This window comes from Drosophila persimilis, unplaced genomic scaffold, assembly GCF_003286085.1.
Source record: "Drosophila persimilis strain 14011-0111.01,24,50 unplaced genomic scaffold, DperRS2 tig00001129-arrow-arrow-pilon, whole genome shotgun sequence".
Lineage (NCBI taxonomy): Eukaryota > Metazoa > Arthropoda > Insecta > Diptera > Drosophilidae > Drosophila > Drosophila persimilis.
The window spans coordinates 109,706-122,552 of record NW_020825424.1 but is presented as its reverse complement, the minus strand read 5'-3'; the positions used below and the strand labels follow the sequence as shown (position 1 = coordinate 122,552).

At 48.2% G+C, this 12,847-nt stretch overlaps 1 protein-coding gene across 1 annotated transcript; it reads left to right on the top strand.

Moving 5' to 3' along the window:
• The first annotated feature begins 11,439 nt into the window (after positions 1-11,439).
• Positions 11,440-12,600, top strand: LOC113566868. Its single transcript, XM_026994029.1, has 2 exons — positions 11,440-11,455; positions 11,510-12,600. Exon 2 carries the CDS (start codon positions 11,523-11,525, stop codon positions 12,261-12,263), a length of 741 nt encoding a protein of 246 aa, XP_026849830.1. The 5' UTR covers positions 11,440-11,455; positions 11,510-11,522; the 3' UTR covers positions 12,264-12,600.
• Positions 12,601-12,847: the final 247 nt, after the last annotated feature.

Sequence of the window (12,847 nt, the reverse complement as noted above, 5' to 3'; positions counted from 1 at the left end):
CATTGACTGTTCAGTTTTAGGTTAAGGGGGAGGGGGGAAGGCCACGAAGGCCACTTGTTATTAATTTTTTATTATACGGCCCGAGGGGTCTCTAAGCCCCACGTAGCTTGCTATTTTCTTAAAAGGGGGGGCGAGTCGCGATCTCGGCGGACGCCACTAGCTTTCCAGAACCAAGACCCAACAACAACGACGCAGCAGCGGCCAAAGAGAGACGAGGAAAACAACGGGATCCAGCGAGCCGCCGGCATCGACGCAGCAACAGGCAGAGAGGGAAGCATCGACAAGATAACCCAACAACAACGACGCAGCAGCGGCCAAAGAGAGACGAGGAAAACAACGGGATCCAGCGAGCCGCCGGCATCGACGCAGCAACAGGCAGAGAGGGAAGCATCGACAAGATAACCCAACAACAACGACGCAGCAGCGGCCAAAGAGAGACGAGGAAAACAACGGGATCCAGCGAGCCGCCGGCATCGACGCAGCCACGGCAGAGAGGAAAGCGCTGACAAGATAAGCCAACAGCATCGACGCAGCAGCGGCCGAGGAGAAGCGCTGACAAGATAAGTCGACAGCATCAACGCAGCGGCGGCAGAAGAGGGCCGCTGAGAACAGCAATCAAATCCAGCAACGACGCCCCAGCAGTGGAAAAGAGAGGCGAAAGTCACCGGCGCAGCTACAGACGCCAAAAGAGAGGGGAAATAACGACGCTAGCCGCCCACGCCGACGCTGGATCGGCAGAGCCAGCAGAACGCCGGCTCTGAAGCTGGGAAAACGTGGAAAGGAAGTCAGTGAGATGAGAGGCAGTCGTAGGAATCGGACGCGTCGACGGGTAAAAATCTGAGTGGCGCGCGAAAAGAAATAGAACACACGTGGCGGACTACTTCGAAATTAACGCGATCAGCAGTGCGCGAAGGATCCGGCATCGACACTACGTTTACGGAGAGGGGATCCTACACCGGCGCTGCAATCCCGGGAAAGAGGAGGCTTTCGACAAGCACAAGCGTGGGAGTAGAGGGGTAAGCGAGTCTCAAGACGTGCATGCGGGCTGCTGAGCGGTGCGATAGGTAGGGAACCAAAGAAGAATAAAGTGAAATGTAACGAAAATAACGAAAACATAGCCTGGTCACCAACAATCTATACGCTAGGGAACCTGAATGCCCGGGGCCTCATCTTCTCCGCCCTTCCCCACGCCTCTTGCCCGAGTCTCCCTCTTTGGCTACACCCACGTGGTGATCCGTATTCGCTCCGGATGCCCGTCGGGGCCCCCGCGTGATTCCTTCAGTAGTTCGTAGCCCAACAGGATCCTGAGGCCGCTGTCCGGCGATTGCCTAGGCGTTCTCGGTGACAACTGTTGGCGTTCCCCCCGCATGATTCCCTCCAGTAGTTTGTGACCCCGCAGTACCCCAGTAGTTCCCAGGGTCCCGAAGGCGCTGTCCGGCGATTGCCTAAGCCCTCTCGGCGATGCCTGCCCTGTATGATAAAGACTTTCGCAGTAATGTTTAGCCTGATAGTGTCCCGTGAGTGCTATCCGGCGATTGCCTAGGTACTCTCGGCGATATGTGTCGGTATTCCCGTATTCGTAGTGATTCTTAGTTCGACAGCGTCCCGTAAGTGCTATCCGGCGACTGCCTAGGCACTCTCGGCGACGCTTGGCGATATCTCCGACCCCCCGTAGTAATTCTTAGTTCGACAGCGTCCCGTAAGTGCTATCCGGCGATTGCCTAGGCACCCTCGGCAACGCTTGTCGATGTCTCCGACCCCCGTAGCAATCCTTAGTTTGACAGTGTCCCGTGAGTGCTATCCGGCGATTGCCTAAGCCCTCCCGGCGATGCTTGCCGATATCTCCGACCCTCGTAGTAATTCTTAGTCCGACGGGCCCCCCGTGAGTGCTGTCCGGCGATAGCCTAGGTACTCGCGGTGGTATTTGTCGGTATCCCCGCATAGCAAAGACCTTCGTAGTAGTTCTTAGTTCGACAGGATCCCGGGAGCGCTATCCGGCGACTGCCTAGGCACTCTCGGCGACGCTTGGCGATATCTCCGACCCCCCGTAGTAATTCTTAGTTCGACAGCGTCCCGTAAGTGCTATCCGGCGATTGCCTAGGCACCCTCGGCAACGCTTGTCGATGTCTCCGACCCCCGTAGCAATCCTTGGTTCGACAGTGTCCCGTGAGTGCTATCCGGCGATTGCCTAGGCACCCTCGGCGATGCTTGTCGATATCTCCGACCCCCGTAGCAATTCTTAGTTCGACAGTGTCCCGTGAGTACCATCCGGCGATTGCCTAGGTGCCCTCGGCGACGCTTGTCGATACCTCCGGCCCCGTAGTAGTTCTTAGTTCGACAGGATCCCGGGAGCGCTATCCGGCGATTGCCTAAGCCCTCCCGGCGATGCTTGCCGATATCTCCGACCCTCGTAGTAATTCTTAGTCCGACGGGACCCCCGTGAGTGCTGTCCGGCGATAGCCTAGGTACCCGCGGTGGTATTTGTCGGTATCCCCGCATAGCAAAGACCTTCGTAGTAGTTCTTAGTTCGACAGGATCCCGGGAGCGCTATCCGGCGATTGCCTAAGCCCTCCCGGCGGTGCTTGCCGATATCTCCGACCCTCGTAGTAATTCTTAGTCCGACGGGGCCCCCGTGAGTGCTGTCCGGCGATAGCCTAGGTACCCGCGGTGGTATTTGTCGGTATCCCCGCATAGCCAAGACCTTCGTAGTAATTTTTAATCCGACAAGGTCCCGTGAGTGTTATCCGGCGATAGCCTAGACACTCTCGGTGATACATGTTGGTTTCCCCGCATAGCACCGACCTTCGTAGTAGTTCTTAGTTCGACGGGATCCCGAGAGCGCTGTCCGGCGATTGCCTAAGCCCTCTCGGCGATGCCTGTCGATATCTCCGACCCTCGTAGTAATTCTTAGTCCGACCGGGCCACGTAAGTGCTGTCCGGCGATTGCCACTGCCACGCCCCGTACTGTTCCCTTTCCTCTCGGTCGCTCCCGTCTGGGGATGGCCTCCCTGTCCCGTCGACGGCCCAGAACTCGGACTCCCGGCAAATTATAAATATTGCTGTAATTTCGACCCTGGAGTAGACTGAGATATGTACCCCAGCCCAGGATCGCTTCCTTACACTATTAACAATCCACGTTCCCCATTCACCCGTTCGCGGGGTATTTTCGGATCCATGGGATCCTTCGACTTTACCGACCAGCAGCGGCAGCAGCAGCAGCCGGAGCTGCAGGTCCCCGACCAGAAGCGGCAGCAAATGAATCATTAAATATTCACTGTACTCGTGTTGATTCAGTGATCAGTGATCAAAACAACACAACAAAAGCGTCATCATCCACGATCCACGACCCATGATCCATTTTCAGGGCTCTCTTGGGCGCTGGTTGGGGTACGCCTCCGATTTCATTCCCTTGCCACACGGGCAACCCGAGCAAGCCCCGATATGTAAACAGAGTCAAGACTACCTGTGCGAAGGGGGCCAAGAGAGGCGCCGGCTCTTCTTGGGATCCGATTACCGAAGCGATTGCATAAGACTCGGCCCGGTAGTGGACATACTCGTGTGCAGCCTTTTCGCCCGTCTATGGATATTCCCATTTGTGATTACAGTCTGTAGCGCCACAGCAGCTCTTATAGTCTTTGAGCAATAGGCGCTGAAGGGGACGGACAGACGGACGGACGGACGGACGGACAGACAGACAGGGCTCAATCGACTCGGCTATTGATGCTGATCAGGAATATATATATGGCGTCGGAAACGATTCCTTCTGGACGTTACACACATCCACTTTTACCACAAACATAATATACCCCAATACTCATTTTGAGTATCGGTTATAAAAATTGCAAACAGAAATGCAAAAAAAAACAAAACAGGGAGAAAATCCCTACTGCAGTCATCGACTGCGATACAAACTCTGGCGCTTACGTATAATTACGTATAAAATATGTTCTATGTACATAAATAATCAACCAATTTCTTTCCGTTTTTTTTTGCGGATCGTTTTCTGACATGATAATTATAGTACAAGAACGAATAATACAATAAGTATAGACAAGGGAAGAGATTACTTGGAAGAGTACAATTTTTTATTAGTTGAATTTGTGAGTAAAGCGCTTGTCGAATAGTTATTTGTAAGAGCTTTGTTCGCTTGGAGCTCGTGGCTGCCGGGTTCGTAGAAGACTATCGAGTCCGCCAAAAGGAGCCTCAATGATAACATAAAGCACATACGACATCAAAATAGTGATCCCAATGACAGACCAGAAATTAAGCATCTGCAAAGCATAAAATATTATACATTTGTTATAATCCACTAGTTTCTATCAACTATCCAAAACAACACTTACAAAGTTGTAGTTCGAAAAATATGTATTGGTCCGTAGAATTCTGCTGTTTACTTCCAGAGTGAACATATGCCAGATGTACACGGAATAGGAGAGTCTCGAGAGAGGCTGCCACAATGCCGAGGATAGGAAACTGTCTGCCAGACCGCCATGGCCCTGCATTTTATTTATTTATTAATTAAATTAACAAATTATCTGTTAATAATGGTACTTAGTTACTAAAGGCCAAGTCAATCTGACCCAAAAGAGTTTGGGAGTCAACAGTCCCGAGAAGGAGCTTGTGCACGAACATTACGCCATTGCATATTCTGCGATGCTGCAACGACGGCAGGTCAATAAGATTTAGCCTAGACCTGTAGGGTGGCAAGATTCTACCCGAGTCCCAGTTAAAGTTCCGAAGGGCAAAAATTAAAAATTGCTTTTGCACGGATTCAATAACAGCCTGCTGCTCTTTATACTGCGGGCTCCACACACAAGAATAATACTCCAATATAGGACGTACTAACGAGATGTACAGTTGTTTCGTAACGTACGGGTCGTCAAAGTCCTTGGACCAACGCTTGATGAACGCTAAAACACCCTTAGCTTTATTGACAGTTGCACCTATATGGGTATAGCATATCCGACTCCATGTCCAAGAACCACCCAGAACAGGGACATACAGCGGATTCCATCAAGACAACTGATCACGTTCGGATTCGATTTGCTGTCGACAATGCGGAAGATGGCAATTGAACTTGACCGTGCCGAGCAAATCTTCACAGTCACAGCGATACTACCTGGTAGGCAAAATACGAGTTAAATCATTTTGTAAATCATTCCGTTCTCTCCGTTACTCACTCTGAACCTGGCACAGAAAGTAGTCGTTGAGCGTGCATAGACCCACGATAGTACCCATCAAGCCAAGAAGTACACTGCAATCCATAGTATGAGTCACAGAATTTGATTATGATACGGTCTAACTTACACTGTGAAAATGGTCATTCCATCCCAAGGTTTCGATTCACTTGTCTGACAGCTGGCCTCGCTGAATTTTATATTTGTGCTGCTTGAGTTCAACAAATTCTGCATTAACTGCTAACTGCTAACGTATCCATATGTGCCGCAGAGCAGGAAGCCGGAAAGCAAGATGCGATCTTGATCGAAATGGATACGGCGGGTACATTTAGAAAACAGTACTTTCCATGTATGCTGTGACTACTGGTGATCTCCTCGCTGATCTTGACACACTCATCGAAGTTACCCAGATGGTAGGCATTGCACTCCTGAGGGAATGGAGCCCCAAGCATCGATAACTGCTCACAAAATTCGTCAACTTCAGTTCTCATTCACTTGAATATAATTTTCATTATTTACTTACTCTTAACGGCCCATAATTTTCCAGCAGTGAGCGCCTGCATGAACTGCGCCATTTCCGCGAAACACTACAGATCCTCCTGACTGGGTATTCTGGGGTGGAATAGATCCAAGTCCGGGAGCGATGCATTACGGAAGTGTTCGGCAAACTCGACTCCCAGCGGTCGGAGCCTTTTTAAACGCTGGTAATCTTGCAGGACATCTCCGTCTTTCAGTTGTGCGGCAATGATAAGTACCAGTCTGCAGACAAGTAGACTGCTTAAAACGTTCACCATGCTAATACTTTTTCGATTGAAGGCATTGCACCTTTTGACTGTGATTTTATAGGAATGTTTTGAGGGAAATCTGGCGATAACATTATCAGTGTGTCAGCTCTCGAGTCAAGTATATCAGCCAAAATGCTTAATTCAGTCGAACATCACCGATAAAGAGCAATCCGTCTAAATTCTAAGTAGTCACAAGCTCATTTATTTATAATCTTTTCCCAGGTAATCGTTTTACTTATTGACTTTTGATGGATTAAATTTGGTTTTAATATGAGTGAGTAAGAAAAAAACGGAGAAAACAAAAGTTTAGCTAAACATGGATGTAGACAATTTGTTCTATAATTCTGATCATTGCGTGAAAAGATGATAGCCGGGGTGCAATTATTACCATTATTACGGAAGTGGGCGGGGCGAAATTTTGAAATATTTTTGTGGCGTTGTGGGGTGGGGTGGGGAGACCTGAAAAGAAGGGAGAATCTGTTAGGAACACAACATCGAAGTGGGCCCTTAACTATCACTTGGAGCCGTTCAGAACTGGCTCTGGGAATCATTCAGTACAAATATCGAAAGTACAGGGAACATAAAGTAAATAAAAATACAATTAGAAACCAAAGCCCATGAACTAATATTTCCTCACAGGTGCTGGAATAAGATGAATCCAACTATTAACAGCAGCCCAGACTCCCCTTCCCCCCAGGACATAACTTACCCCCGGCTCCACTGCAGATTCAATGCTGTGCCACAGATGGCATCGATGGGACCACCGCCCGTGTTGAGCTCAATCTGGACAGGCGGCGCTTCTCCGGACAGCCGCGGAGACTACTACGACGGCCCGCACGAAGAGTACTCCGACGGCCGCTACGATGGCGACTACAAGGGCGACTACTCGACTACTCCCTCAGCCTCCTGGGATTCATCCTGTCCCTGGCGGCGCTCCTGAAGAAGACCGTCAAGGAGCTGGTGTTCCAGATACGCCTGCACCTCGTGCTCTAGGGGGCAGCCATCGAGCAGAAAGCAGCAAGCAGTATCCAATCACACACTGACAGAAGACAAACGTCCACACGCCCGACACTTCACCCCTCCCCTCAGAGATGTTTGCACTTCCATTTGGGCATCTATTTTCGTTGATGCCAGAATCGCAATGCACGGAATCGTCTCTCCGTTTTTGGCCGCAATGAAAATATATGCCGAAATATTCGAAATTCAAAGTCAAATTCAAACTCAAGAGTTTCCAGTCGATCAGATATATCGTATATGCATATTACGATCCGTTTCGTTTGGACGGGAGCTCATCCCTCATCGCCGTGATTGCATTTATTATTATTATTTTTATTTCGCTGCATATTTGTTCTGCAATTTATTCAATGATAAATGGAGGAGGAGAGCATGCAGCAGCAACAAAACATTTCCGCTGCAGCATGGGACCTTTGTTGCCCCCAATTGCAGGCCCCCGCATACGCACTTCGGAGGCACGGAATCGACCAGAAGCGGCAGCAAATGAATCATTAAATATTCACTGTACTCGTGTTGATTCAGTGATAGTGATCAAAACAACACAACAAAAGCGTCATCATCCACGATCCACGATCCACGACCCATGATCCATTTTCAGGGCTCTCTTGGGCGCTGGTTGGGGTACGCCTCCGATTTCAATCCCTTGCCACACGGGCAACCCGAGCAAGCCCCGATATGTAAACAGAGTCAAGACTACCTGTGCAAAGGGGGCCAAGGGAGGCGCCGGCTCTTCTTGGGATCCGATTACCGAAGCGATTGCATAAGACTCGGCCCGGAAGTGGACATACTCGTGTGCAGCCCTTTCGCCCGTCTATGGATATTCCCATTTGTGATTACACTCTGTAGCGCCACAGCAGCTCTTATAGTCTTTGAGCACTAGGCGCTGAAGGGGACGGACAGACGGACGGACGGACGGACAGACAGACAGGGCTCAATCGACTCGGCTATTGATGCTGATCAAGAATATATATACATTATGGCGTCGGAAACGATTCCTTCTGGAAGTTACACACATCCACTTTTACCACAAATCTAATATACCCCAATACTCATTTTGAGTATCGGGTATAAAAATTGCAAACAGAGATGCAAAAAAAAACAAAACAGGGAGAAAATCCCTACTGCAGTCATCGACTGCGATACAAACTCTTGCGCTTACGTATAATTACGTATAAAATATGTTCTATGTACATAAATAATCAACCAATTTCTTTTCGGTTTTATTTGCCGATCGTTTTCTCACATGATAATTATAGTACAAGAACAAAGAATACAATAAGTATAGACAATTGAAGAGATTACTTGGAAGAGTAAAATTTTTTATTAGTTGAATTTATGAGTAAAGCGCTTGTCGAATAGTTATTTGTAAGAGCTAATATCTCAAGTGGCTTCAAAGTCTTAACTTAATAGCAAACTTAAACATGTCTGGTCGGCGAAAAGTCATTGAATACAAGAAAACCATACTGCATCTAAATATGGGATACACAAAACACGACTATTAGCATCTTACATTTAACTATTCTGAAACAGTCGTTGTGGCTTCTTCCTTAGGCTCTTCAGGTTCATCCAGATTCCTTCCGTCATTCAACTGATCCTGCTGGACATCTACTGACGACTGCTTTTGTTCGCTTGGAGCTCGTGGCTGCTGGGTTCGTAGAAGACTATCGAGTCCGCCAAAAGGAGCCTCAATGATAGCATAAAGTACATACGACATCAAAATAGTGATCCCAATGACAGACCAGATTCTACCCGAGTCCCAGTTAAAGTTCCGAAGGGCAAAAATTAAAAATTGCTTTTGCACGGATTCAATAACAGCCTGCTGCTCTTTATACTGCGGGCTCCACACACAAGAATAATACTCCAATATAGGACGTACTAACGAGATGTACAGTTGTTTCGTAACGTACGGGTCGTCAAACTCCTTGGACCAACGCTTGATGAACGCTAAAACACCCTTAGCTTTATTTACAGTTGCACCTATATGGGTATAGCATATCCGACTCCATGTCCAAGAACCACCCAGAACAGGGACATACAGCGGATTCCATCAAGACAACTGATCACGTTCGGATTCGATTTGCTGTCGACAATGCGGAAGATGGCAATTGAACTTGACCGTGCCAAGCAAATCTTCACAGTCACAGCGATACTACCTGGTAGGCAAAATACGAGTTAAATCATTTTGTAAATCATTCCGTTCTCTCCGTTACTCACTCTGAACCTGGCACAGAAAGTAGTCGTTGAGCGTGCATAGACCCACGATAGTACCCATCAAGCCAAGAAGTACACTGCAATCCATAGTATGAGTCACAGAATTTGATTATGATACGGTCTAACTTACACTGTGAAAATGGTCATTCCATCCCAAGGTTTCGATTCACTTGTCTGACAGCTGGCCTCGCTGAATTTTATATTTGTGCTGCTTGAGTTCAACAAATTCTGCATTAACTGCTCCAGAAACGTATCCATACGTGCCGCAGAGCAGGAAGCCGGAAAGCAAGATGCGATCTTGATCGAAATGGATACGGCGGGTACATTTAGAAAACAGTACTTTCCATGTATGCTGTGACTACTGGTGATCTCCTCGCTGATCTTGGCACACTCATCGAAGTTACCCAGATGGTAGGCATTGCCGGACAGCACTCCTGAGGGAATGGAGCCCCAAGCATCGATCACTGCTCACAAAATTCTCATTCACTTGAATATAATTTTCATTATTTACTTACTCTTAACGGCCCATAATTTTCCAGCAGTAAGCGCCTGCATGAACTGCGCCATGTCCGCGAAACACAACAGATCCTCCTGACTGGGTATTCGGGGGTGGAATAGATCCAAGTCCGGGAGCGATGCATTACGGAAGTGTTCGGCAAACTCGACTCCCAGCGGTCGGAGCCTTTTTAAACGCTGGTAATCTTGCAGGACATCTCCGTCTTTCAGTTGTGCGGCAATGATAAGTACCAGTCTGCAGACAAGTAGACTGCTTAAAACGTTCACCATGCTAATACTTTTTCGATTGAAGGCATTGCACCTTTTGACTGTGATTTTATAGGAATGTTTTGAGGGAAATCTGGCGATAACATTATCAGTGTGTCAGCTCTCGAGTCGAGTATATCAGCCAAAATGCTTAATTCAGTCGAACATCACCGATAAAGAGCAATCCGTCTAAATTCTAAGTAGTCACAAGCTCATTTATTTATAATCTTTTCCCAGGTAATCGTTTTACTTATTGACTTTTGATGGATTAAATTTGGTTTTAATATGAGTGAGTAAGAAAAAAACGGAGAAAACAAAAGTTTAGCTAAACATGGATGTAGACAATTTGTTCTATAATTCTGATCATTGCGTGAAAAGATGATAGCCGGGGTGCAATTATTACCATTAGTGGTGGCAGATCCTTTCTTTGTTTCAATGTTTTTTCCAATTCCCATGACATGTAGCAGCAAAATGGCGATAGTTCGTGAAGAGATTTCGCCTCCCCGGAACAACCAAATCTAAAACGAGGGGGAACGTTGTGAGTTGCTGCGGACACCGCAACTCTACATTTATACCCGATACTTAGTCAGTATGGCTCTCCTCCGGCAGAGGCCGCTAATATTAAACGACACGACAAAGAGTGCGTGCGAGAGAGACAGAATATCAGTCTGAGCGTGACGTCGGGCGCTGCGTAGCCACCGCAAATTGATTTCTTGCTTCTGGCTACAAAAATGATCCGATCTGATCCAGATTCAGCAATCTGATAGATGTCGTCATTATCTATGATTCTGCGTTTTTAGTTTTCTCGAATGTACAATATTGTGAATGCAACAGATTTTCGTCCTTTTTGGGGTCGGAAGGGGGTGGGGCGAATTTCTGAGATATACGCTTTATAGTGAGGTCTAACGGAAGTGCGGATACCAATTTTGGTTACTCTAGCGATAATAGTCTCTGAGATTTGTGGATTTTCGTCCTTTGCGGGGGCGGAAGGGGTTGTGCCGAAATTGGGACACGAAACGGTCAGGGTCCGATATCACAGGAGTGTGGATACCAAATTTGGTTGCTCTGGCTCTTATAGGTTCTGAGATCCTTGAACTCATATTTTGCAATTGGCAAAACCGACCTTGAAACCTGTGTGTTAGAGAGAGACAGAGCGAGAAAGAATGAAATTGTTTTATTGATTCTGGCTATAATAATTATACGATCTGGTTAAGATTTTACATTCTAGAACATATAAACATCCTCTACGATTCTGCGTTTTTGGTTTTATCGTATCTTTAAAAATGTGGATGCCACAGATTTTCGTTCTTTGTGGGGCGTTTGTGGGCGGGGCGAAGTTTTGAAATATTTTTGTGGCGTTGTGGGGTGGGGCTAGGAGAACTGAAAAGAAGGGAGAATCTGTTAGGAACACAACATCGAAGTGGGCCCTTAACTATCACTTGGAGCCGTTCAGAACTAGCTCTGGGAATCATTCAGTACAAATATCGAAAGTACAGGGAACATAAAGTAAATAAAAATACAAATACAAAACAAAGCCCATGAACGAACATTTCCTCACAGGTGCTGGAATAAGATGAATCCAACTATTAACAGCAGCCCAGACTCCCCTTCCCCCCAGGACATAACTTACCCCCGGCTCCACTGCAGATTGAATGCTGTGCCACAGATGGCATCGATGGGACCACCGCCCGTGTTGAGCTCCCTCTGGACAGGCGGCGCTTCTCCGGACAGCCGCGGAGACTACTACGACGGCCCGCACGAAGAGTACTCCGACGGCCGCTACGATGGCGACTACGAGGGCGACTACTCGATGCCCACCGAGGAGGACCAAGAGGAGGAGTCGTGCTCTTGTCAGAGCCAGACCTGTCAGAGCCAGAGCGAGTTCAGCTCGATAGAACGCACCGAGTCGGACTCGGAGTGGGAGGAGCTCTCCGACGGCCCTTCCCCCAGGGTCTCCCCGCTGGAGTCCCTCGGCGCAGTCGTGCTCTCCACAATGCAGCCGGAGCACCGTCTACGCATGGTGGCCTTGTACCACCTACAGATGCTGTGCTGCGCGGTGTTCTGGCTGGTCGAGAAGACCGTGGGCGTCAACGAAACCGTCGGCTCGACGCGCCTCCGATTGTGGAACAAGTTCAAGCTGCGCACCATCCAGCGCCAGTTGCTGTGGCGCATGGCCAATGCCCGGGGCGTGCTCATGACCACGCCCTGGCTGTTCTTCCTCAGCCTCCTGGGATTCATCCTGTCCCTGGCGGCGCTCCTGAAGAAGACCGTCAAGGAGCTGGTGTTCCAGATACGCCTGCACCTCGTGCTCTAGGGGGCAGCCATCGAGCAGAAAGCAGCAAGCAGTATGCAATCACACGCTGACAGAAGACAAACGTCCACACGCCCGACACTCCACCCCTCCCCTCAGAGATGTTTGCACTTCCATTTGGGCATCTATTTTCGTTGATGCCAGAATCGCAATGCACGGAATCGTCTCCGTTTTTGGCCGCAATGAAAACATATGCCGAAATATTCGAAATTCAAAGTCAAATTCAAACTCAAGAGTTTCCAGTCGATCAGATATATCGTTTATGCATATTACGATCCATTCCGTTTGGACGGGAGGCCACTTGCTCATCCCTCATCGCCGTGATTGCATTTATTATTATTATTTTTATTTCGCTGCATATTTGTTCTGCAATTTATTCAATGATAAATAGAGGAGGAGAGCATGCAGCAGCAGCAAAACATTTCCGCTGCAGCATGGGGCCTTTGTTGCCCCCAATTGCAGGCCCCCGCATACGCACTTCGGAGGCACGGAATCGACCAGAAGCGGCAGCAAATGAATCATTAAATATTCACTGTACTCGTGTTGATTCAGTGATAGTGATCAAAACAACACAACAAAAGCGTCAT

Coding starts and splice junctions, on each gene's coding strand:
- LOC113566868 (XM_026994029.1), top strand. CDS start 11,523: ATGAATCCAACTATTAACAGCAGCCCAGACTCCCCTTCCCCCCAGGAC.